The sequence below is a fragment of the Drosophila subobscura genome, chromosome E (genome assembly GCF_008121235.1).
Source record: "Drosophila subobscura isolate 14011-0131.10 chromosome E, UCBerk_Dsub_1.0, whole genome shotgun sequence".
NCBI classification, from domain to species: Eukaryota; Metazoa; Arthropoda; class Insecta; order Diptera; family Drosophilidae; genus Drosophila; species Drosophila subobscura.
This window is the reverse complement of record NC_048531.1, coordinates 676,291-703,863: the sequence shown is the minus strand read 5'-3', so window position 1 is coordinate 703,863 and position 27,573 is coordinate 676,291. Positions and strand designations below refer to the sequence as shown.

General features: G+C 36.9%; 1 protein-coding gene and 1 long non-coding RNA gene across 4 annotated transcripts; both read right to left on the bottom strand.

The window, feature by feature from the left end:
* Nucleotides 1-457: 457 nt before the first annotated feature.
* LOC117890413 (laccase-2) lies at nt 458-27,373 on the bottom strand. 3 transcript variants are annotated; one of them, XM_034795225.1, is made up of 8 exons: nt 26,992-27,368; nt 14,234-14,723; nt 12,737-13,497; nt 11,773-11,957; nt 11,078-11,273; nt 10,813-11,025; nt 10,525-10,755; nt 10,115-10,459 (listed from the first exon to the last, which is right to left on the bottom strand). In XM_034795225.1, the coding sequence occupies exons 1-8, from the start codon at nt 27,110-27,112 to the stop codon at nt 10,311-10,313; spliced, it is 2,346 nt and encodes a 781-aa protein (XP_034651116.1). In that variant the 5' UTR covers nt 27,113-27,368; the 3' UTR covers nt 10,115-10,310. The 3 variants fall into 3 exon arrangements, with proteins under 3 accessions (XP_034651115.1, XP_034651118.1, XP_034651116.1); XM_034795224.1 differs by lacking the exons at nt 10,115-10,459; nt 10,525-10,755; nt 10,813-11,025; nt 11,078-11,273 and adding exons at nt 458-1,222; nt 2,319-2,514 and having other exon boundaries at nt 26,992-27,373; XM_034795227.1 differs by lacking the exons at nt 10,115-10,459; nt 10,525-10,755; nt 10,813-11,025; nt 11,078-11,273 and adding exons at nt 1,427-2,148; nt 2,319-2,514 and having other exon boundaries at nt 26,992-27,373.
* On the bottom strand, nt 16,746-17,273 carry LOC117890414. Its single transcript, XR_004648573.1, has 2 exons — nt 16,926-17,273; nt 16,746-16,869 (listed from the first exon to the last, which is right to left on the bottom strand). It is a non-coding gene; the product is annotated as an uncharacterized LOC117890414 (long non-coding RNA).
* Nucleotides 27,374-27,573: the final 200 nt, after the last annotated feature.

Sequence of the window (27,573 nt, the reverse complement as noted above, 5' to 3'; positions counted from 1 at the left end):
AACATGCCTCTATCGACTCGGCTATTGATGGCAGTGGTGGGACGCAAGTATGAGCAGCTTGTACTCTTATTATTGTAAAGTTGCTCTCTCTCTCTCTCTGCACGCCCTCTCACTTGCACTTATTGACAGCATTGGTACGCTTCCCTCTACAAAGCCGACGAGACCTCTTTTATAGTTGCTTTATGCTCAGTACTGGGTTTATGGAAGACATTTTTTTGAAGAGTCTTTAAAAACTGGTATTTTTTTGTTAATGCTTTTTTTCAGAGGTAGCGCTTTGTTTTTTCACATAACTGAAGTATCTTAGATCTGGTTGTAACGAACATTGCCATTCTGAAAAGCCCGAGCGCCTTTTCCCCGAAATCGTACCGTAAATGAAACTTGAAATGGAATTGTTTCCTAAGTAGTAGAGCACCGTTCATGAAGCAAAGTAATAAAACAAATTTAAATATTGCCAGACTGATAAATTTTAATTCATAAAGTATTGGCTTTTTATTCAATGATAAGAACTTAATGGCGTTAGAAAAGATGGCTCTCAGCCATACGCTACACACATATTCAGATAGATAATTTATACTAAAAGAAGCCAGTCGACAAGGTTCACTTAGGACTGGCCATTGTTACTACCATACGTTGGTGGGCGTTATCGGGGGTAGATGATTACCACATCGCGGGAAGTTTGGAGGCACAGGAGGCAGATCATTAAGAGTACCAATTTGAAAGACCAAGTTCATGCCAATTACAATGTGATATTGGAAATGACAATGAAAAAGCCAGAAACCGGGATTGTCTGCTCGAAAACGCAATACAGCATATCCATTATTTGGTACCGCAACTGTATCCTTTAACGAGGGCTTCTGATATTGCCTTTCAAGCATACCGCGTTGATCTAAGTCCAGTGCATGCTTTAAGTTCATTCGCTTGATATTTGCGTCAGGTGAACGTCCAAGTCCTATTACATAAAATGACGTACCGTGCAAATGAAATGGATGGCTAATATTTATCTGTTGAACTTCATCGACCAGAACCACCTCGACGATTGCATTAAGTGGTATATCGATCTTGTGAGTACATTGACAGTTTTCGCCACAGTCGGATGGTCGATTATCCCCGTTGCAGTAGTACTCCTCAGGTATGTCGTTGTACTGTGAAAGCATTGGCGATGGTGGCGATACATAAGAAACCTCATCGATTAGCGATACGAGATGGTCCGCGTCAGAAGCGACTATAAAATTAAATTGGTCAGTGCGGATGTTATTACTGGTGCTGTTCATTTCTGGTTATAAGACAGTTTTATTACATACCGACCAGCTGTTTAGTTTTTAAAATAAATACAGACAGATCATGTTTTTAGATACATATCTACATAAACAGGCGAGATACTCAGTATCTTCAGACTAAATATTTAATTTCTTTTCTATTGCGCATTATTATTTCGGACTAAGAGTAACTTAAGCTAAGGCGAACAGTTAATAAATACATACACACGTAATGTAGGGTTGAAAAGTAAAAGCACAGAGTATACTATGGTGAATATTAGCTACTTTTAGCTGCTATTTCAGTACCAAGTTACGGGTGGTACATGGTCTCCGCACGTGGGAAATCGAGGTGGTACTGGCGGTAGGTCAGCTTGCGTGCCGATATGGAATATCAAATTCATGCCAATGACGATGTGAAAAAGGAAATGACAATGGAAAAGCCAATAGCCTGGGTTATCAGCTCGAAACCGCATAACAACATATCCGTTATTGGGCACAGCTATCGTGTCCTTAAGTGGAGGCTTCGAGAAATCTCGCTCAAGCATTCCCATTCGGTCCAACTCAAGAGCATGTTTTAGGTTGATTTTTTTTATTGATTTATCCGGCGAGCGGCCCAGTCCTACGACATAGAATGCAGTGCCATGTAAATGGAAGGGGTGGCTTAGATTAACCTGTTGCACTTCATCGACCAAAACTACTTCGACGATCGCTCCGAGAGGTATATCGACCATGTGCGTGCATTCGCAGTTGGGTCCACAGTTGGGAGGCCGATTGTCACCGTTGCAGAAATATTCTGATGGTACATCATCAATTTGTGAAAGAGGGGGTGCCGGCGGTGATATGTACGAAATTTCATCGACCAGAGATGTCAGATGATCACCACTAGGCACAACTGTGAGAAACGGTGAGAGTTGATGATTTTGTTTTTGGTTAATACCCATTTAAGCGTATATACATATTTTAAAAAAAAATCAAAGTTAGGTACGTGTGTATATGAAAATAAACATATTAGTCACGGAAGTTAGTCATTCGACAAAAATATAAATAAGGAAACGTACATACCTAAGAATCTGTTGTATGTATTTGGTATGAAGAGAGTTTTTGGTTCATAAACAAAAAATCTGAAAGGTAAAAAGATTTTCACATCTGGCCTCTCGACTAAAACGCCCTTATCGACCTTTTTTGCATTTTTTAAGTTTGAAACGCAAATTGCATCTTGCCGTTTGCGATCACAAACAGCATCAAGTGGGTTGAGAATCTGTGAATATGAAACATTGTTGAAATATATAACCATATACATATATCCATGTCTTAATTCATATCATATTTATTTTAAATATGAACATTAATTATCATGCTAGAAATATGTATAACAGGTAAGAACTTAATTTGATTAGATTATTTACTGTCTTATATTTACTTACAATATGAAAATACAGAAATGCACACATAAATTCAAATGATTACATACGACAAAATCAGTTTCTGAGACAACCAAGCAAGCTATCACTGGTTGCTAGTAGAAAAGGTTTCGAATGAACAAGGTTTTTAAAAGAAATCCTACAATGCGTTAATGAAACAAGTCCGATATTGATTTTAAAACTGTTCTAGCTTTAGATGAAATACCCCTCTCGAACGACTCATATACAATCTTAATTGCATGGCAAAACTGGTCGAAGGCCTTAACATTTATAAGAATTGAATCGTAATAGTGCGATTTCAAATCAAAAATTTAAAATTTCTTCAGCGCCTTGGATCTTACCAAGGGGGAGCACAATTGTTCGTTGGAAAAAAAAAACCTCAAAGTAAAGTATATTCTTGAACAGTATACTCGTAAACCCTTTATTCACTTCAATAAATACTTACCGACAATTGTTTATGCCCGGTACTCGAAGAGTAAATAGGGTACTTATATTGTATCTGTGAGAAATTAAGGATGTATATATGTAACGCACAGAAGGAAACGTTTCCGTCCACAGAATAGTATATTTATTCTTGATCAGCATCAATAGCCGATTCGATAGAGCCATGTCTGTCTGTCCGTCCGTCCGTCTTGTTGAGCGCCTGGATCTCAGAGACTATAAAAGCTAGAGCCACCAAATTTTGCATCCAGACTATGTATGCTCACACTGAAACCACTGTATTTTAAATATGAGAAAATCTCCCACAGTCGCAATTTTGAAGAGCGTGTTGGCGTGAGAACTGATGTAGATGTAGATGACAGATGAAGAAACAATTTAAAATTTGAAAAAAAACCACTAAGGTATAGATGTAGTACTAAGTACCTGGAATAAAAGTTGTGACGCGTAAGAAGCGTCTCACACGTCCCTTCTCGTTATTTCTAAAGCCCAGTACTCAGACACAAAAAAGTGATGATTTTCCCACACAAACGATAAGAAGTCAACCCTGCTTTTTGTTCGACAGAAAATGTTGTAGCAAGAATTTTGCAGTTGAGTATTCATATCAACAGAAAATATACCAGAAAGGATCCCACAAAATCTTATTTGACCGCTTTTTGCCGAGCGGATAAGATGCGCTAAGATAGGATGCGCTTTTAAACTTAGACAGAAGAATTTTCAACGAAAATATAACACAAATAACTTGGGAAAATGTATCGGTATACTTTTTTAAAATCAAGACAAAGTTGATCGAGTAGGAACGTGTGAGACGCTTTATACGTGTCACAACTTTTATACCCGGTACTCAGTCAGTTTATCTGTACCTTATTGTTTTTGTACCCGTTACTCAAAGAGTATTATTATTATATTATTATTAAGTTCGCTATTGGGTATATTGTATTTTTTGACAAAAGTGGATGTATGTAACGCAGAGAAGAAAACGATTCCGACCACATAAAGTATATATGTATATTTTTGTTCAGCATCAATAGCCGAGTCTTTGTCCGTCCGTCTGTCCTCCCAGCAGCCGCAAACAGCACGAAGCAGAGGGTGGAATGAGAGAATGTGTGAAAAAGATGATGGACGATTGATGCTTGATATCAGCGATGGAAAAGCTAAAAAAAAAAAAAAATGCTGCCTTAAACTGCGAATTTGTTGTTTATCTCATTAAACATGTCTTTCCAGATGTAGAAAAACAATACCTAAATCTTGCATGGCTGGCAGTAACAGCCATTTTGGCAATTAAAAATGTGAATTTCGACTCATTAAACTTCAACATATAGCACTTGTTGCTAGGAAAATTGATATCAAACAAATCTATTGATACAGTTTGCAATAAGAATGCTGCTGTAAAGTATCCAAGATTTTTATACCCGGTACTCGAAGAGTTAATAGAGTATATTGTATTTTTGTGGAAAAGTAGATGTACATAAATACATATATAACGCAGAAAAGGAAACGTTTCCGACCCCACAAAGTATTTATATTCTTGTTCAGCATCAACAGCAGAGTCGATATAGTCATGTGTGGCTGTCCGTCCGTCTGTCCCTACATTATAGGGTCGGAAACGTTTCCTTCTGTGCGTTACATACAACCGTTATTCGCACAAATGCAATAAACCCTATTTACTCTTCGAGTACCGGGTATAAAAAGAAACCCCCTTGGTGGTCGAAGAACATTGAAGTCCTACGTAAAAGCTGCAGGGCTAATTTTAATAAAGCCAAAAACAACAACGAGGACGAACTATGGGCAGACTACAAGACCAGCCTTGCCCTATAAAAAAAAGAAACTATGTGAGCGAAAAGAGCCTCCTGGCAAAAATTCTGTACCGAAATCGAAGAGACGGCAGAGGCCGCAAGGCTGCGCAAGATCCTATCGAAAACAAATACCTCTGTGGGATACATCAAGAGTACAGATGGTGCGTGGACCAACTCCAGCAAGGAGTCCCTACACATCCTACTCGATACCCACTTCCCAGGGTGCACAACCACCGAACCAACTCGATGTCGCACCTCCTCACAAAACGGAATATTTGCTGGGCGGTGAACAGCTTTAAACCGTTCGAATCGCCAGGTCCAGACAAGGTCGTCCCAGCTCAACTTCAGAAGGCTGGGGACCAACCCATCAACTGCACTATGGGTAAAAAGCCCGAATTTTTGGCATTTATGTAATTTTTTTGGGTAAAATGTTTTGAGATGCTGATTTTGAGATGCTTTGACTTGTGAAAAAGTGCTGGAAAAATTGAGCAACTTGCATCAGTAGTTGTAGCTCGACTACAAACTTTATATACAAGTAAAAATATGGAAATAACAGGCAGATGTATTTAAATTAATTATTTATACATGTTTTTGTATAGTTGTGTGTAGTTATTTAATTGTCCAATGTTGGTACTAACAATTGCACGTGTTTTCTGTGGAATATTACTTTTGCACAGCACACCACTGCACAGAGGTGCAAGCTACATGTTATTAACCAAATATTATAGAATCATGTGTTGTTAATGCTTTTTGCCCGTTTTTGCCCCTTTTCGGAAAATTTTAAAATTTGCAGATGCTTATGAGTTTACTCATGCAGCGCTGCTGGAGGTCTGGACCAACAACATTTGTGAAGCAGTCGTAATACAATTTTATCGTTTAATATATTATATATATTTTATATATGTATGTCACACCTTAATGCCTCGAATGCAATGTAATGACTTTTTATCGCTCCAGCCCCTTCCTGGCTCCTTACACCCTCTGCGGTAGTTCTCTTGAGAGAATTACATTGGTTGATGATCTAGGTGTTAAACTAGACCCCAAGTTAAAGTATTCTGAACACATTTCTACCATGGTGAATAAAGCTTGGGTTTACAAAGAGGTGGTCAAAGGAATTTGATGACCCCTATATAACGAAGACTCTCTATATTTCGCTTGTTCGTCCGATTTTAGAATACGGCTCATGTGCCCTCAGTACAACATACATACATCAGGACCGGATTGAATCAGTGCAGAACAACTTTTTACTTTTTTGCCCTGCGTGGCCTCAACTGGGATGCAACTATGATACTGTCATCCTACCGTAGTAGACTCCTTCTAATAAACCATCCATCCTTAGTTAATGGTAGAAAAATGCTTTGTGTAATTGTTATGCACAACTTGATCAGGGGTGATGTAGACAGCCCTGACTTGTTGAGCCGCGTAAACTTTACGATTCCCATTAGACCCACTAGAAACTATATTCCTTTGTTCCTTCCAATGTGTAGATCGAATTATGCCTAACACGAACCCTTTAGGGTTTTATGCTCGGATTATAATTCCCTGTACCACATTATATCCTCAACTAACTCCCTTCCTCTTCTTAAATCTCTTATACTAGCCTACCTCTCCCGTAGTTAGTTTCATTTTAGCTTTGCATTGTTTCTGATAAAAATCGCGCCACGCGTCATGCGGCAGCGCCCCTCGGTCGGTTGGGCGGGAGGAGGGCTGGGTTCCGCGCGTAACAATTGTCGCAAATCTCTACATGAGATGGCAATGCAATATGCTATTAGCCTTATATGGGTTCCGGGACATAAAATGGTCACGGGATGTCGCATCACCCGACAAACGTGGCCAGACATCTCGAAAAAACGCATCGCTGAATTATGCAAACTCAGCAGACATAGGTGCAGCGTAGTCATTCGCTTCCTTACAGGTCGTTGGCTGATAGGCAACCATGTAAATAGGCTGTGTGCCCCCTATAACGACTTCTGTCGTAGCTGTAGAGACGAGGATGAGGAGGAGACAGTAGAACATCTGTTCTGCTCCTGCCCGGCTCTCAGTAGAAGGAGGCTCACCTGGGCTCACCTTTTCTTAACCACATTTCAGAAATGTCTACTATAGGCCCCAGGAAGATAGCAAACTTAGTGGGAGCATCTGGATGGAAGCACTGTTGACACCTTGACAAACGGGAAGAGAAGAGGAAAAGAACCAAGCGGAATCACCACCGGCCTAAGTGTGTCGGGATTGTGAAATCCCGACAACCGCCTTAACCTAACCTAACCTAACCTTCTCTTGAATGTACGAATAGTCTTGTTGATCTGTGCCTATCAGCAGACCGCTAAATTTTTTGGATGGGGCCAGATAGTTGCACTCTTCCTGCCATCTGACTCCTGTTAGAGTTTGTTGGAGTTGTTGGTAATGTTGTTTGACAGTGTCAATTATGAGCAGTCGCGGTTGTCTCCTTTTCATTGTTCTATGTTGATTTCGACCATTTTGCACCTCTTGTAACTGATATTAAAGAAAAAACGACATGCCCATATGCACATTTATGTTCTCTTCTTTGATCGTATGCCCTTTCTGTTCGACGGTGCAACAGGGACCTTGGTTCTTGATGGATCTTGCAAAAACATAAAAACAAATTGAACAATTTAAAAAAATAAATAAAAATATACCTCTTTGCTGGAAATGTTAATTTTTTAACAAATTAAAGCAAATTGAACAATTTAAAAAAATAAATAAAATATAAACATAGACGAAAATTATTTTATGTCAAAAACTGACAGCTCACGCAAAGGCAACTTGACCAAAATTACTAAAACCGCGATTAAAAAATATGGAGACGAAAAATAGTTTAAATGCGATTCGCAGACTTACTTAATATGCAACAAAAATTTCAAAACGTTTCTCCGCTTAGGTTCAGTTACAAGCCCCGTGACACGAGAATTTTATATAAAGAAGATTAATTAAACCGTATGATTTTTTAAAATTTTCTCTTTACATTATTTCAACAACTGTCATCTATATACAATGTATATATTATGCATATTATGCATACATCTACATCTCTATCATTTAGAATGAGTAAGTTGTCGATGAGCTCCCAGAGGGGTGTGGATAGCTACTGCAAATAAATTTCTTCATTCTGGCTATAATAATGATCCAATCTGACCCTAATTCGGAACAGCGTGTTGTTCCACAAAATTGTGGATGCCACATATTTTCGTCCTTTTTGGGGACGACTGATATTTGGTATCACAGCAGTTTCAATGCACAATGTGTAGCTTTTATAGTCTCTGAGATCCACGCGTTCATCAAGACGGATGGACATACGGACAAACGGATGACGGATAGACGGACAGACAGACATGGCAATATCGACTCGGCTATTGAAGCTGATCTAGAATATATATATGTATATTATCGGTTCGGAAACGTTTTCTTCTGTGCGTTACACCAACTTTCGGCTTTCGAAGTTGGTCGCTTCCGGCCGAAAGTTGGTGTAACGCACAGAAGATATATATATATATATATATATATATATATTTACACATACATATAGTACTCTATGGTACCGGGTATACAAAAACGCCAAAGTCTCGCCTGTGTCAGGCTGCCTAATAAAATGGTATCCTAACCTAAATCTAAGCCTAAATCTTTTAGATGATCCCAAATTCGAATATATATTTGACCGGTTAAAAATATTCAACATGTACATACATACTTTATCAGTAAACCCATACATTTAAGCTTAGCATTTCTAGTTATACCCGGTACTCGAAGAGTAAATAGGGTATATTGTATTTGTGCGAATAACGGTTGTATGTAACGCACAGAAGGATCTTGATCAGCATCAATAGCCGAGTCGATTGAGCCATGCCTGTCTGTCCGTCCGTCCGTCTGTCCGTCTTGTTTGTCGGCTAGTTTTCAGAGACTATAAGAGCTAGAGCCACCAAATTTTGCATCCAGACTGCTGTATGCTCACACTGAAATTAGTGTATTTCAAAAATGAGCCCCGCCCCTTTCCGCCCTTCCCTTTTTGAAGATAACAGAAAACCATTCCGTAGGGAATGACCATATCTATCAGATCACCAAATTGGGATCCGATTGGATAATTATTATAGCCACAATGAAGAAATTAATTTGCAGTGGCTAAACCCACCCCGTTCCGCAGCTTATATTTGTTTTTTGCACATTCTCTCATTCACACAGACTCTACAGTGTGTGGCTCTAGGAAAGGGGGGCGAGCTAAAGGAGCGCGTGAGAAGTGTTGTAGATGTAGATGACAGATGAAGAAAAAATTTAAAATTTGACGAAACACCGCTACCGTGTATAAATGTTGTGACGCGTAAGAAGCGTCTCACACGTCCCTTCTCGTTTTCTAACTGTTGCATGGAGTACATTGAGTGACAAATGTGTACATACATATGTACATATGTGTATATGTGCAATATGTGGACGTGTTCCTAGAAGTGCTATAAGTACAAGTTTAAGCGTTATAGATATTTTATTTATATAAACATTGTATATACATTAAAAATTAATAGCATTATTGTTTTATTGATATGTATACATATGTATATAAATACAACTTATATAGACGAAATATTTTGAATGTAAAACGATACTATTTCATTTTTCATCAAATGCTTTTACAGGTGTTGAACGATTAGGCACCAGCAGGTAAGGTATATGGTATATATATGCGAGCATAATACAGGCTTGTGTATGTATATACCTATACCTATATATATGTACATCTTTTAAAAAGGGAATTAACTAAACATTGAAAAAGCTACTAGTTTATAATATAGTGAACACGGTTTGATCTGCAGAAATTAAAGAAATAATTCGGATGCTTGCAGTCATTTCAAACATACAGGGGAATACAAAATGTACACAATTATGAAGATGTGTATTAGGTGGTGCATGTGCAGATTGAGAGCGTATTATGCACGTTACTAAGTATGCCATGCGCTGAAGTGAGGTTTATTGAATAGGTATAGACATCTTTTCGCCTGACACGGTAATGTATATAAAAAATATTTTAAACATATGTGCATGTGTATAAGAATCAGATCACCTGGTTGTGTTTGTAAGGAGAAATAGTCAAAATTTTATCGAATGTTGTCATTATCATACAATTGGAAGTTGGCAGTGCTTTTCTTTAGGATACAGTACTTATAAGTATATACATATGTATGTATGTACATACATCTATACGTGCATCTATGTACATTCATATACACGTACAAATACATATATACGGAAATTGTCTACACACTACAATCAGTAGGTGTCGTCTTTTCTTTAAGTTTAAATGCATCATTTTTTAAGTCGTGTTTCAATTGATGAGCATCCGTATTAAACTTGGTCTGTTTGTGTGCTACTGGCATTTCCATTGCTGGCATTGCCATTGCCTAATTTATGGGTATGGGTGGAGTGTGATCGCCACATGTTGGAAAACCTGGAGGCACGGGTGGCAGGTCAGCGTTAGTGCCGACCTGCAAAATTAAATTCATACCAATAACGATGTGGAATAGAAAATGACAGTGAAAAAGCCAGAAGCCTGAAGAAGAGAACGCTGCATTAGCCTTTATTGCATTAAATGTTTACTATGTCCAAACAACTTACCGGGATTATCGGCCCTGAAGCGGAGCACGACATAGCCATTGTTTGGCACCGCAATCGTATCCTTAGTCGGTGGCAAATTATACTGTCTGTGCAAAAGTCCCCGTCTGTCTAAGTCTAAAGCATGCTTTAGATTAATTTTCTTTACTGATGAATCAGGCGATCGGCCAATACCAATAACACTGAACCCGTACCCGTGCAAATGGAATGGATGGGACAGGTTTGGTTGTTGCACTAAAAATATATATATATGACAAAATAAATCTCGAGGATTTTATTGGTGCTGCTTACCTTCGTCCACCAAAACAACTTCCACAATAGCATTAAGAGGTATATCGATCTTATGAGTGCACATGCAATTCGGTCCACAGTCGGCTGGTCGATTGTCGCCGTTGCAGAATTGTTCGGGGTTAATGTCACTGTACTGCGATGTGAGTGGCGCTGGTGCAGAAAGATAGGATATTTCGTCGATAAGCGAAATAACATGATCTCCCGTGGGTGCCACTGCAATATATTTAATTAAAATTGAATTTTTTGTAGCTTTTAAACTGCTTACCCAGAAATCTGTTATATGTGTTTGGCTGGAAAAGATCCTCTGCACGGTATACAAAGAATCGGAACGGCAGGAAAATCTTCACGTCTGGCTTCTCTGCCAAAATTCCGCGATCTATTTCAAGAGCGTTTTTCAATTGACTCACGCATATGGCATCGTTCCGTTGACGGTTGCATTGAGCATCCAGGGGATTCATGACCTTTTTTGTCGTATTTTTCGTTCGTCAAGATTTACCATTATTTGTGTCGTTTTTTATTTACAGGTGCATAAGAAAACGATTAAGTCGATTTGAAAGTGTCGGTATTTACACATTTGAGATTTTGAAAAAAGAATATAGAAAGGGATTACATAGATATACATATGTATATAATTATACATTTTACTTTAGGTGCGCATTATCTTTAATTGTTTTTAAGAATTGTTGTCGCCACGCTGTACTGACTAAAGTTAGGGACATTTATTTTCTACTTATAATAGTAAGGAGTTACGGTATGTAAATACATATGTGTTAGATTACTTAGCCAGAAATGTCATAATTTTTAAAGAAATTAGCTGTATATATATATGTATATGCATATAAGTATATGTATGTATTGAACATATATTTTACAATACTATACAACCCCATAGCCCCATTTATCCAAAAATCGACCTAATTTCCAAATTCAGTAAAATTAAAATATGTTATTGGTACTTACCACACCCTGAGGTATTCCTACATCGTATGTTGGGGGAGCCGACGCAGGCTGATATGGACCACGGGCGTATCGTAGAATTGCAAGCTGTTGAGCACGACGAATGCCGCACTCACCAAGGCCACGTAATTGTATCCAATATGCTCCTACGGGCTGATCCGCAGTGATAACGAAATCGTATCGCTCGCCTAAAATTACAAGTTAGTGCAGAGATAAGTTACACTGCTCAACACCACTTGTTCTTTGAAACTTGTAATGCAATTTTTTCAGTTTCTAATACATGGACTATTCTTTACTATCTCCGCCTCTCGGGCATTTTAAGTTGATGCTGATTATGTCTGAGCTACATAGCTAGTATTTTTGCTCACCTGAAGAATGGAATGCTACTCGGAATGGTCAGAAAAGTGAAAGGCACTTTGTATATTGATATGTACGAGTATACATATAAACATGTATTTATGTATGTGGTTATATGTATATGTATGTGCATGATCAACCAGCAATTGGAACATTCATCGAATACATGCATATATCTTGACTAATTAAAATCCCACAAGGAAACGGGGACCTTGACTTATCATTTTACAATGTACATATGCACATAATTGTACAAAAATTGTAGAAGACGTGTGAGACGTTTCTTACGAAGGGGGCGAGCTAAAAGAGCATGTTGGCGTGAGAAGTGATGATGTAGATGACAGATGTAGAAAAAGCGTAAAATGTAAAATTTAAAATTTGAAAAACTGCTAAGGTACAGATGTACCACTGAGTACGGGGTAAAAAAGTTGTGACGCGTAAGAAGCGTCTCACACGCCATTTCTCGTTATGTTTTTACATATGCTATGTAAACACAAAATATATGCAAATGATTCATTATACAATTATATAAAAATACTCGATATTATGTAATTATAATAGACAATTTTTGCTAACTTATGTAAAATGTATATACATACGTTTAACGTACCTGAGAAGGAAATGATTGTGTTGACATCAACAGGATGAACAGGCTCACCATCAGTCGCAATAACAGTCATACCATGACCCTCTATCGTCACTTGGGCCGGACAGACAGAGGCAAACGCATTAATCATACGGAAACGGTAACGACGGCCGGGTGTAATCGTAAATATTTCGAGCGGTGTATTGGTCATGAAACCAGTGTTGGGGTCGCGGAACTGGCCCTTGCCATTAATCAGCATTGATTCAGGATCTTGACCTGTGTTGACGGCCAGACGGCCAGGATAGCGTTCTGCAGCATCCTCATGCAACCAGTCGCTTATAAGCATTATATGAGTGGTCAAATCGAAATCATATAGATGCGAGTTCGGGTCTCTAGAGGGGGGCTGACGGACAACAACGCTACCGTAAAGTCCATCCAGTTTCTGAAGACCTGTGTGGGCGTGCCAGAAGTGTGTGCCAGCATTTCCTGTCCACTGATAACGGAAAGTATTACCTTGCTGAATGGGACACTGGGTGACGAACGGTACACCATCATAGTATTGCGAACCACGTTGCCATATACCGTGCCAATGGATGGTCACTTCCATTCCCTCCATATGGTTCTCCACGTCAATAACAACCTTATCGTTTTCGCACACCTGAATGCTGGGTCCAGGTATCATGCGATTCGCTGTAAGTATTCCACGCTCAACGCCATCAGCTAAGACACATTGGCAGTGACTCCAAACAGTGTTCGTTGCATTTGGCGTGCATACCTGGCAAGCGCTGTATTAAATAATAGGAAACGAGAATGTGAGAAACTTTAAGATAATTAAGTGGTGAATATTTCGTTATGCAGATGGTTTTGTGTTCTTGACGAGGTGGATACAATGACAGGAAAAGAAAATTTCGGACTCCTCAAAGTGATTCAAATAAATAAAATTAAATATAACAATTGTCGGTATGTTCTTCTTGCAGTATGTAAACTTTGACAAAGACCCACCAAACAAAAAAAAAAACAGTTACTCGAAAGGAAAAGTGGCATTTTAGATTAGTGCGGATCTACATAAGTAAAACAGGAAACAAACGAAGTTTTTTGAGCCATAAAGTAAACATATGTACATATATACATATGATGTATGTGTTATTGTTTATCAATCTCAATACCCAAGTCGACATAGCCATGTCCGTTCCTCCCTCTTATTTTGTCATAATTATTTCTCATACTATGCAAATAGCCCAAACAACCAAATTTCGTGGTCAGATTTTTGTCATATGAATATCACACGGCACTTGCGCAGAGCCCGATAGGGCAGTTTCACAGTCGCACGTGTGATGCGATTCACAATGTCAGGACTGTTTATTTCTGAACACATTCAAAACCAAATGAATAATTATGGGATTAAATGCAAATCAAATATCCACTACCATGAGAGCGATAAAGCTGTAAGAGTATAAAAAACGTCTAACCCTGAATCTGAATATCAAGAATCAACTCTTTGAACAATTAATCAGTACTCACGCGCCCAGGACGGTGTAGTATTCCAGTGTAAAGTGATAGTAGCATATTCTTGGCGGCTCTCCTTCTCGGCAAGCCCGAGCACATTCGTCTGGCGCAGAAAGGGCAGGATTGCGTCGTAGTTCCGCAGTCGCACTTGTAGAGAAATCTAAGTGACGAAATGGAGACTTTGGATTGGGCTCAACTACGGTTCCGGTGATTTTGTTGACTGGATAACGTGCGGAGCTCGGCAGACTTCCGCGGGAGTTGAGATAGCCACTGCCAGCGGTCAGGGATGGGTTCCCGCTGGTAGCCCCTGACACAGGCACTCCAGACCCCAAACTATTGCTACTCAGAGGTACAGGGCGTGGATGACCCCCACTTAAAGAGGGGTGGGTCTGTACGAGGCCATGTGTGGCCGAATAGAAGGGCGATTCGAAGGGGGTCGAGCTGCTGGGTGTGGCCACGTGCTGCTGCCAGTAAGAGCCGGAAGGCGTGAGGTCCGATTGATTGTCTGAAAAGAATAAGCAAAAACAATTTCCGTTATGTAATAAAATACATTTTCTTAAATAATAATTCCGTATCTTGGGAAAACGTAATATGTACGTTATCTAAGTTTAAGTTGGCAATCCAGTGGAATCCAGTGGTGGCCGGGGGCCACTTTTAACAGTGTGGTAGTCTATAGCAGTCTTATCGTCTGTAAGAACTAGGCTCTCATTAGGGCGGGCAGACGGACAGACAAAAATAGCTATGTACATAGTATGTATATACATATGTATGTATGTATATCAACTCGGCTATTGATGCTGATCAAGAATACTGAATAGCAGGGCTCGGCACGGACCTATCCATTGTGCACAGGAAAGGCTCCGTCGCGGCGCTGCCGCTCACATACGCGTGGATGATAGTGATTCGTACCAATATCAATACATTGCAATGTTCCGTTTTGCGCGTGTCTTCGCACACAAACGCAAAAATGGCGGGGTGAATGTATGCGTGCAGAGAACTGCTTCATAGAATCGGAAACGTTTCCTTATGCGTGTTACATTTTTTGGAAAAAAAAGAGTAGGAACGTGAGACGTCTCGTACGCGTTGTATCTTTTATACCCGGTACTCAATCAGTACTCATACGTACATATGTACATATGTATGTATATGTACATACATACATATATGTTCATTCATATGCATGTGTCTATGTAACCTTAGTGTGATACATACATATGTATGTGCATATTTGTTTGTACGAACAAGTGTACATATGTAACCTTTTAATTTTTTCGAGTTTTACATTTTACATTTGTGCTACATCTGTCATCTACATCTACATCACTTTTGAAACAAACTCAATTAAGTGTGATATCACATGAGTCTTCACACAAAGAACTAGCTCTTATAGTCTCTGATAACGAAGCGTCAAATAAGGCGGACAGAGAGCCATGGCTATATCGACTCGGCTATTAATGCTGATCAAGAATATAAATACTTTATAGGGTCGGAAACATTTCCTTCTGTGCGTTACATGCATCCACTTTCGACCACAAGTACACTATAACCTTTTAACTTTTCGAGTACCGGATATAATCCAATTTTCACCATTTAATAAAATACAATAAACTACCTGACTACTTTGATATATATGTACATACATACATACATATGTACATATATACATATGCTATGATATACATATATAAAAACGATAAGGGACGTGTGAGACGCTTCTTACGCGTCACAACTTTTATACCCGGCACTCAGTACTACATCTGCAACTTATGCGGTTATTTGTCAAATTTTACATATTTTCTTCATCTGTCATCTACATCTACAACACTACTCACGCCAGAGTCGCGGATCCCAATTCAGTGATCAGATAGACATGGTCATTCCCTACGGAATGGTGTTTTTAGTTTTCTTTTATCTTCAAAATTGTAGATTTGGTAGGTTTTCGCCCTTTTGCGATGGCGGAAGAGGGCGGGGCTCATTTTTGAAATACACTGGTTTCAGTGTGAGCATACAGCAGTCTAGTGCCAAAATTTGGTGGCTCTAGCTCTTATAGTCTCTGAGAACTAGCCGACAAACAAGACGGACAGACGGACGGACGGACAGACAGACATGGCTCAATCGACTCGGCTATTGATGCTGATCAAGAATATATATACTTTATGGGGTCGGAAACGTTTCCTTCTGTGCGTTACATACAACCGTTATTCGCACAAATACAATATACCCTATTTACTCTTCGAATACCGGGTATAATAAAATAATTCGAAGAAAAGTTCGTTTCTATGCCATTGTTTTTCCAGAATATTTATATAAATTTTTATTCAATTATATAATAATTTGGTAGATTCGATTCTTTTATTTATTATCTATTTTCAAAGCTTGAAAATCTTGTAAAAAAATGTACGAGATAGCTTTTCTTAAGCGTCGATATACATTTGTACATATGTATGTATGTATATATTAAATTTACAAATGTATATGAAGTGAGGTAATGTAGTCTATGTGGTTAAATGTTGCAATTTTTCATTGGATCCAAATAGAAAGTAGAGGCAATTGCGATTGGGAATATCGAGTGTATTTTCAATGTCGGATAAGCCAGGTTTACAATTTCAATGGAGCAACGGCCATGTACTTTCAAATCCATTGTTGTCTGTCTTTATTTAAATTTAAATGAATACATTTCATATACTTGAAAGGGTAGCATACTCACAATAAAGCAAAGGCCGAACCAAAAATTATAAATAAAAAACCTTTTGAAAGCTCCAGAGTGAAAGTTTATCAGGTAATTCATTTATATTTGAGAAAAGACTTTGCCTTTAAATGAATTTTCCTCTGTCTCGTTTTATATAGAAATATACCAGGAATTATTTACATCTTCTCAATAGTTTTACTGCGAAATTAATTTAATCTGTATGGTCATGCAACGAGTCTGAGTGTTGGGACTGCCTGGTTTGAATAAAGTATGTTATAACTTAAAATTTTCGCTATTCATTTGGGTTATATCTATCAAGGTCACCTTACGTTGGCCGCGCCTTGTAGCTTTTTGTGCTTGCTCAGTAAAAGCTCAAATGAACTTTCACTTTTTCTCTGCAAAGAATTGCTTAAAATATACGTATGGTATAATATGACTTTTGTACCTTTGTCATCATTGTATTTATAAAGTATTTACATAAATATGTATGCATGCATGTTATTTGTGAATGTTAATAAATATACATATGTACATACATACATACATACATATGTACATACATATATACATACATATGTACAAGAGGCGAACAAAAAAAACGTCTATTATTCTTTCTTCTGGCGGATGTGCACGTTCTAGGAGTTGTGCATGCTTGCTGCCCCTTTGATGCAGTTTACTCACTCAAGCAAACAACTTGAATGTTGAGAAACAGTTGCACACATTATTTTTGAGATATAAGGTTGATACAATCACCGTACTGTATTCCAGTTTTTATACCCGGTACTCGAAGAGTAAATAGGGTACATTGTATATGTGGGGAATAACGGTTGTATGTAACGCACAGAAGGAAACGTTTCCGACCCCGTAAAGTATATATATTCTTGATCAGCATCAATAGCCGAGTCGATTGAGCCATGTCTGTCCTCTCCGTCCGTCCGTCCGTCTGTCCGTCTGTCCGTCCTTATGAGTGCCTGGATCTCAGAGACTATAAAATTGTGCATCCAGACTTCTGTATGCTCACACTGTTACAAGCGTATTTCCAAAAATTAGCCCCGCCCCCGCAAAAGGGCGAAAACCTCCCAAAGCTACAATTTTGAAGATAAAAGAAAACTAAAACCATTCCGTTGGGAATGACCATATCTATCAGATCACCGAATTTGGATCCGATTGGATCATTATTATGGCCAGAATGGAGAAATTCATTGGCAGTGACTAAACCCACCCCGTCCCGCAGCTTATGTTTGTTTTTTGCATATTCTCTCATTCACACTCTGCTTCTGCAGTGTGCGGCCCCTGCCTCGGCCTCTGCCGCGTCTCTGCCGTGGATCTGTATGTAAAAATGTAAAATTTGACAAAAAACCGCTAAGGTGCAGATGTAGTTCTGAGTACCGGGTATAAAAGTTGTGACGCCTAAGAAGCGTCTCACACGTCCCTTCACGTTTCCTTTCAATTGGATTTAAAATGACTTCATTTATTTGAAACAGCCCACCGTTTTCAACTAAAAATACATCGCCTGACATAGGGGAAAGTGTAACAAAAGCTGCAACAAAAATGTAAGTGTAACTTGAAAGGTCAAAAAATTTGCCTTTCCAAACTTATATGTATATCTTTGAGGTTTAAAACTTTTGAGCTGCTTGTGTATTTTTTTTCTTTTATACCAAAGTGCACTGATACATACAATGCTTTAAAGCTCTTATTGTTTTTCAATTGCTTTTTATACCCGGTACTCGAAGAGTAAATAGGGTATATTGTATTTGTGCGGATAACGGTTGTATGTAACGCACAGAAGGAAACGTTTCCGACCCCATAAAGTATATATATTCTTGATCAGCATCAATAGCCGAGTCGATTGAGCCATGTCTGTCTGTCCGTCCGTCCGTCTGTCCGTCTTGTTTGTCGGCTAGTTCTCAGAGACTATAAGAGCAAGAGCCACCAAATTTTGGCTCCAGACTGCTGTATGCTCACACTGAAACCAGTATATTTAAAAAATGAGCCCCGCCCCCTTCCGCCCCTGCAAAAGGGCGAAAACTTCCCAAATCTACAATTTTGAAGATAACAGAAAACGTCATTCCGTAGGGAATGACCATATCTATCAGATCACCAAATTGGGATCCGATTGGATCATTATTATAGCCACAATGGAGAAATTTTCCCGCAGCTTATAGCAGCACACTCTGCTTCGCGCAGTTTATGGCCTCTGCCCCTCACACGTCTCTGCCGCTGCCGCTGCCTCTGCCGCGACTCTGCCCTGACTCTGCAGTGTGTGTTTCTAGGGGAGGGTGGCGAGCTTAAGGAGCGTGTTGGCGTGAGTAGTGTTGTTGATGTAGATAAAAGATGAAGAAAAAATGTAAAATTTGACAAATAACCGCTAAAGTGCAGATGTAGCACTGAGTGCCGGGTATAAAAGTTGTGACACGTAAGAAGCGTCTCACACGTCCCTTCTCGTTTTATGCTGAAGTTGTATACATACATAGATGCTTTTTAGTAAACTTTTTATTCTGTATTCGTAAACTAACCTGGAAAAAAATAAGCATAAGTGACCCTGTGTTCATACATATATGTATATGTATGTACATATGTATGTACATATGTACATACATATGTATGTATGTATCTGACACTATATTTTAATCAGCCTAGAAAGCAGAGTCCATATATATGTACATACATATCCGTGTCTTTCTGCAGCATATATAATATATAATACATACATACATATGTACGTAATATATAATACATACACACATACTATGTACATAATATATACATATATAATAATACTGCGTGCAGCAAAAAGATGGAGTTGTACAAAGAAACAACCAACTTGCACAACATTTGAAAGCTGTATATACCCCAGATATTGGTTTGGTTAAAAAAACCCAGTGATTCGTACGGGATAAATACGGAAGATTCAAACCCAGATTTCAGCGAAACTTTTTGTAATAAATAAATGCGAATTTCTGATAAATGTGGTCCATTAAAGTGTTTATAAAGTTTTAAAAAAATACGATTCGTACTTTTTAAAAATTAAATTAAAGCACCCGTCTTGAATATAGTTAAAAATATTTTAATATTTTAGAAAGACTTGCCGAAAAGCTTTTCTCAAGGAACACCTTTATTTTATGAGATAAAGTAAAATTAAACAACATGAAAAATATCAAAAATACCGCAACATTGAAGTTTTGCTTAGTGGAATAGGATTTCACATAAAAGTTAATAAAATTCCATCCCAAAATGGAAAATTAATTACCTTTCAATCAGAAAAATTAATTAATTAAATGAATAATTTAATTAATTTTGATAAAAATATCGCTACAGAATTATATGGAAATGTTTTTTTTGTGCCCATTTATTAATTGAATATGAGAGATGATGTACAGAATGGAAATGGAAAAGTTATATTGTGAAATCTGCAGCAATAGTGGAGCACCAGCATAACCGACAGAATCGGTGAATAAGTGATCGAAAATAAAATGAATTTATACATACATATGTACATATGTAGCTGCTTCAAAAGCCAGCGCAATGAGACCGTAACGATTTTCCCCAATAGTACGAGTCATCGTTGTGGTCGTCGTTAACATGTATCTGTACATTTTAGTTTCCACTTACATATATTCTTAATAAAAAGAGTTTAAGAAAAAAAAAATATTTTATGTTATAAGCAGTTATAGTTATAAGCATAGGCCAAAACAGTAGCTCGAACTTCTAAACTTGTATGTAGCTTCAACTGTCTTATAGCAATTTCCTTATGTCAATCTGTTTATGAAATCTAATATGTACATACATACACATGTATGTACATATGTACATAAGTGTGACATATGTATGGATGTTAAAGATACATACATATACATACATGTATGTATGTAACGAACCCAGTATAGATACCCAGTATAGGATCTAAGCATCAATAGCCGAGTCGATATAGCCATGCCTGTCTGTCCGTCGGTCTGTCTATTTGTTCGTCTGATGCCATTTTTTCAGAGACTATAAGACCTAGAGTCACCAAATTTTGTGTGAAAGCTCGTGTAGTACTTATTACACTCAAACAAAATTGTTTAAAAATTTAGACGGCGTGTCGCACCCACAAAGGGCGAAAATCTCGCATATCCACAATTTTGAAGATAAGAAAAAACTGCAGCTCTTCAGGTAAGTTCGCCTCCTTTAGAGCCGCACACTACAGAGTCACGGCAGAGGCAGAGGCGCGGCAAAGGCAGAGGCCGCACACTGCAGAAGCAGAGTGTGAATGAGAGGATGTGAAAAAAACAACAAAAGCTGCTGGACGGGGTGGGTTTAGCAACTGCAAGAGTAATTTCTTCATTCTTGCTAGAATAACGATTCCATCGGATCCCAATTCGGTGATCTGATAGATATGGTCATTCCCTACGGAATGAAGGAACAATTTTAGCTTTGGGAGGTTTTCGCCCTTTTGCGGGGGCTATTTTGTGGCTCTAGCTTTTATGGTCTCTGAGATCCAGGCGCTCAACAAGACGGACGGACGGACAGACAGACAGACATGGCTCAATCGACTAGGCTATTGATGCTGGTCAAGAATATATATACTTTATGGTACCGGGTACCGGGTATAAAAAATATAAAACATTGCTTTGGTAAAAATTCCTTCCCTTATTATTATCTAATTGCAAACATTTTTAAAATATTCCTTTATATTTTTATAAGTTGCTTCTTTTATTCCACTAGTGCTTCTGTTTTGGCTGTTTTGTGTATTTTAAAATATTAACAATTTTAAATTTTTGATAGTTTTGATGCAACGGCAGCTAAAGCTTCGTCCCCGAAAGCTACCCTTGTTTCTTGTTAAATTTTAACAAGATTTGCAACTTTTTCTGGGTCCTATGTTGAAAGCCATGCGAAAATGTCTCAATATATAAGTAAGTGCATTTGTATGCCATAAAAAACTCGAAAAATGCCTTGTCGCTTTTTCTCTTAACAACGAACGAGTAAATTTTTTTAAATCAATTTGGTTGTACAGTTTGTACTAGTACGTTTAAAAATGCTTCTTTATCAAATGGGTTTTTTACAGAATTATCGCGCAAAATCGTCAGAATACTTTATGAAAGATTTTTATATTCTTTTCTTTTGTTTTTAAGCTTTCTTCAGAAGTATCGGCTTTTTTTTTTACACATAAGTAGCTTAAGAATCTTACATGTGATTGTACATAACATTGCCAATCGGAAAAGATTAACACAAACACTTTGTGGTTTTAGTTTACCGTTTAGAGATTAATAAGCCTTAAAATTAAAAAATGACTATTTTTGTGCGGTATATTTTACGAAATTTCGACTTAAAAAACTCAGGAAAACTTGAACAAAATTATATCCTGTGTCCTTATATTTTTTTAGGTCTATTAATTTAATTTTTTTTTTAAATTTCCTGAGTATTTTTAAGTTTTGTTGCATCAACTACCTTTTCAAAATGACAAAGTTCTTTACAACCAAATGTAATATACTTAAGTTGTGTGAAGAAAAGAACCGCCACCTCTGAAAAAAAACCTAAAAAAATACAAATTTTTACAATTAAAAAAAAAAAAGTTATGTTTTAGAAAAAAAGTATCTTCAGGCAATTTCTTTCAGAAAAAGGATAATTTGTTCCATGAGGGAAAATCAAGTCGGGTAGTGTAATCAAGCGGTGGCATTTTTGTTTATTGTTGTACATACATATGTACAGCAATACATACTATGCACATTGTATGTGTAAATTCAAATCAAGATCAAGGTCTGAAAATTATTAAATTAATAAGAATTAGTTAAACCTTTTTTTAGCAATCATTTACCTACTTTCACAGGTGTGTATTGTTATGATTGAGTCAAAGTCACCCGGCCTACTGTAGCCATTAGTTGTTGATGTATTTACATATGTATGTACATACATACATACATACATATGTATACTCGTAACAGCAAATAACAGGGGTTACTTTTTTCCCCCAAATATTTTTGGATACGATTATTTTGTGAGCATGTTACACACACATACGAGTACATATATCATTTAAAGTAAAGAACAATTAGAAAAAATATGCACATTATCCAGTCTTTAGCTCATACATATGTATGTATGTATGTATGTACATACGTGTACATATGTATATGTATGTGTTTGTATATATGTGTATGTATGTACATAAATACATACATATGTATGAGCTTAACACCGCCAAATTTATTTTCTGGATATTTTTTCTCACTGTTCATATGTACATGTTCATGTATCCGTTTCTTAAGAAGAAAGTTGGTTTCGCTAACGTATGTATGTAAGTAAATGTGTAGGAGGTGTTGTAAGTACTCACATATGTATGTACATAGATTCATAAATATGTATGTATATACATTTATATGTAAGAGTAAGTATGTATGTATGTATATAGTGTATACATACATACATATGTACATATCGTGCATACATATGTACATAAGTATGCAGCCTGCTGTCAATTGCAAACGTTGTGGGGTAACAAGATCAGTCCACGTAGTAGACAAAGTAAATTGCGTTTAAGATTAGTTTTTCATTTGCTAAGGTTCGTTGGTCGTAGAGTCTGGTTTGTTAGTTTGTGGTCGGTTTTATATTAGTTTATTGCTAAAATGTTTTGGCCAGTATGAGTGACTGAAACAGCACTACTAGTTTCTCGTTTCTTGTCGCATTTAGCTTCAGCGTCAACAAGTTTTTCTGCTCCATTTCGTTGAGCTTACACAAAGCTTGTTGCATACATACAAAAGCGATTATGCATTTGTATATAGAAATGTTCATATAACTGTACATTCATTACATATACAGATGCAGTGTCGACTAGTTTGCTCCATAATGCCGTCTCTTTTTGTAGGTTATTTTGACTGATTTGGCCCGCATTTTATTTGGCACAAATTATTTCTGCATAGTAGTCAAGAATTCGCATGTACATACATATGTACATACATAGCTGTCACAACAAATCAAATTTCTTGAAAGGGGAAACCCACGCTATAAACAAGTGGAACACACTCAGTAACCTCCATAGAATAAGGAAACTGACTGCAGTACAAATTATATTAAAACAGGCCTTTTTCTCAATTTCTTCCAAGTCAGTTTTGTATTTTTTGCAATTTTGAAGGAAATACTTGTCTTTTTCTCGTTCATCATCTAAAAATTAGCTAACCATTTGAAAGATTGAGACCTTGTTCGTTGCTTATCATGATGGTTAGTCCCGTGCCTGTATACAAATTAAATACATACATACATACATCCGTATATATGTATGTACATACATACATATGTCTATGGATTTATATTTCTGTGTGTGAAATTGTGGTTTGAATCCACCATAAATTCAGACAAAAATTGGAGTGGTTTTGACCCAGATTGTTTTATTTATTTTGTAGTAATTTATATCAATTTGCAAATCAGTGTGATTTCCTTTAAATTCCGATTTATTTGCATGAGTATATGTAAACTTTTTTATGACAAAGTTACTTCCATTCTCTTCTTCTGAAATTTGAATGTGAACCTGCCTTTAGTAAAACAAAAGTATCGATACATGAATATATATGTACATATGTACATATGTATGTATGTATGTTTGTATGTATATGAATTAGAATATTATTCCACTCTGCTTATGCAAATTTTCGCCAAGTTTTAAAAAAGTACACATAGAAATTTGTGGGTTTAAGTGGCCAAGCCTTCTCTCTGTCTCGTTTTAAAGCTGCACAATTTTAGACCCGTTATGGACCGGTTTAAAACTTAAGCGAATCTATAAGGCATATATTATTTATGTCATTTATATTGGAAAAGTAATACAAATATGTATATTTCCAATTGATATTGAAATATACTCCAAATTACGAGACTATGGCTATTAAATAGTATGGAGTTAGATTGAACATACAATGTACATCCTATAGTACTAGAGTCCTATAGTTACATCTACCAGTTTTTATAAGGGTTATAATGTTTTAACACTGATTTGGATTAATTAGTGTGTTTCCTAATGATATGTGTGGCCGATTCTATACAATTAAATAATAACGTCCAATAAATGCAATATGAATTTACATATCCAATATTAAAGACATGGAATTAACTATTTTTTAGTTTAAAAAAATAGTTAAAATTTTCAAGATATCGTTATTTTGTCAATAATCAATCGTGACATTTGCACTCAACCTTTGCGTTATAGGGAACATGTGCATACATACCAGTCTCAGACCCCTAATCAACAAATCGAGACAACACGTTGAACGGGTTTGTTGCTGAATTTAAATTTATCTTATGTGCACATAAATATACATGCATACTATATGCAAATATATGCACTTTATATAAGCATCTGTATACTTTATTGTTTAAAAATCATACATAACCACACATTAAAGTACCACTGACGTTTTTACTATGCGCGAAAAATTCCCAAATACTATTTGCAGAATATTTTGGTAAAATCATACAAATGGATGTATAGAAAAATGAGTGTTTTTAAATACATTTTTGTTTTATTATTTTTTTAAATTATTAATTGCATTTGGTTTTTTGTGTGTTTTTTTTCCGTCAAAGCTAAAATGTCACATCTGGCTGACACAATTCCACCAAAGACAATATAATATTAATTATTATATATGTATATATATATATGTATATATGTAACTATGTATGTATGAATATACATATACAATATTATATAATTATTGTATTGTCTTTGATTGCTCTAGCATGCATGCACTTTTCTACATTTGTATGTATGTACATACATATATACATATGTATGTATTTGGGGTGTGGTAGCACAGACAACACCACAATAAACATCGCGAAATGACGAACAGTAATACTCACATAGTGCAGTTGCTGTTTTTTTGTTTTGATAGTGTAAACTTATAAAAGCTTTTCCTAAGTTAAATGAAATCCAAGAAGCTTGCACTTCTTACTGAAGTTTAAAATTTTAAGTAGTCCTGAATAATCCATGCATTTTTTCGTTTAGTCGATCTTAATCGGAGACTATGAAATTTTTAAAAATATATTCATCATACCATTTCCGGCATTAAACATAGTTTAAATAATCATGCATATGTGTGTATGTACATTTGTACACCTTGTGTTTACTTCCCAAATTCATTTCAATGCAATCCATTTACTGTTATTAGTAAATATTAAAACAATTCCCTAGTTGAGCTACAACGGATGTAGGCTTGCCTAAAAATTGTTGATAATTACCGGGTTTCTCTGGTTTCTATGTTTTTCTAAACTTCGGACAATTTATTTTTTGTTACAGCATAAGACTTTTACTATACAAGAGGTACAATATATTTATGTGTGTCTTATATGTACACATGTGAATGTAGATTCTCCTGTTCTTAAAAAAAAGTCAGGTCACCTTTCTTCAAGGCTAAATTAATTTTAAATATGGAATACAAATAATAATTTAATAAGTTTGATCCAACCTTATATCGTATGGTGCATTGGCTAGAGCATACCAGCTTCGGCGAGGAAAAGCCCTCATTTGGCCTGTGTTTTGTAACTGGGTACCGGTTATCTTGTACTCAAGCACTCTCAATTGTAGCATTCTTTGAATTTGAATTTATTGCCTTAGTGAACGTAAACTTGCTACTGTGGTTTAACTGTGAATTTGTACATACTCTGATATGTATGTACTTACTCACATAAATATACATGTGTACATAATGCCTGCTACAAAGTTTGAAACCTGCATCAACTCTTGGCTTTTCACAGTTTCTTTGTGTACGTGTGTTGTGTAGCGTGATAACGTGTTATGCTCGTTGTAGAGTATTTTGTGCATATCCGTTTGAATATTTTACATAAAAGACGCTATTTCTTGCCATCAAAAAATGAAAGTACTCATGGACAAGGCCGGACCATTATGTTTTTCTTTGAGTGCGAACCCATTTGTTAAAAAATTTAATTTAATTTTCTTGATTTGGTGGGTTTAGGCAAGCAATATAAGTATAGTTACAATTCTTGAAACTAAGTCTGAGTTGGGCTTAATAACGAAAAGCACATTCATATTAATATCCGACTTTCAAAAAATAGTTAGGTGCTAGGAGAAAGTGAAATGGATTTTTGTTTTCTGTTTTACCTTTAACACGTTGCTTTGGCTGCAAACTGGCGACGCGCACCGCCTCAACATCAGGAAAATCCAAATATATGGTCATTAACGAGAAAAGAGTAATAACCTGCTTAAATCCTTTGCGCTTCATCTTCAGCGGTATGGGTTAAATTTTCAAAACAAAGTATGCAATTATTATTTCTTTCTTTCACTTGGAGTTTTAGCCACGTCCCAATAACACAATTTTTTCCTAGTATCTTTTATGTGAAGCAGGAAGCAGGCGCAGTTAACAATGAGACAAGATTTTTCCTTATATACTAAGTGAAAGATACTCCAGCTGAGTCGAGTACCACGTTACGAAGTACGCACAACGCGATTAACCACCAAACTGAAGCAGTAGCTCCGAACGTATGACTATATAAAATCTTTCAAACGTAAAAGTCAATGCAAACCAAGCTTACAAACGAATAGGGGAAAGGAATGGCTGTGTGAATCATTCCATGGCATGGCTCAAAGAGCGCAAGAAATTGCAGCAGCCAACTTGATCATGATCTCAGAGTAAGTCGTTCAGCTCAGAGCTGCCACAGCGCACAAAAGCTTCGTAAAGCACGA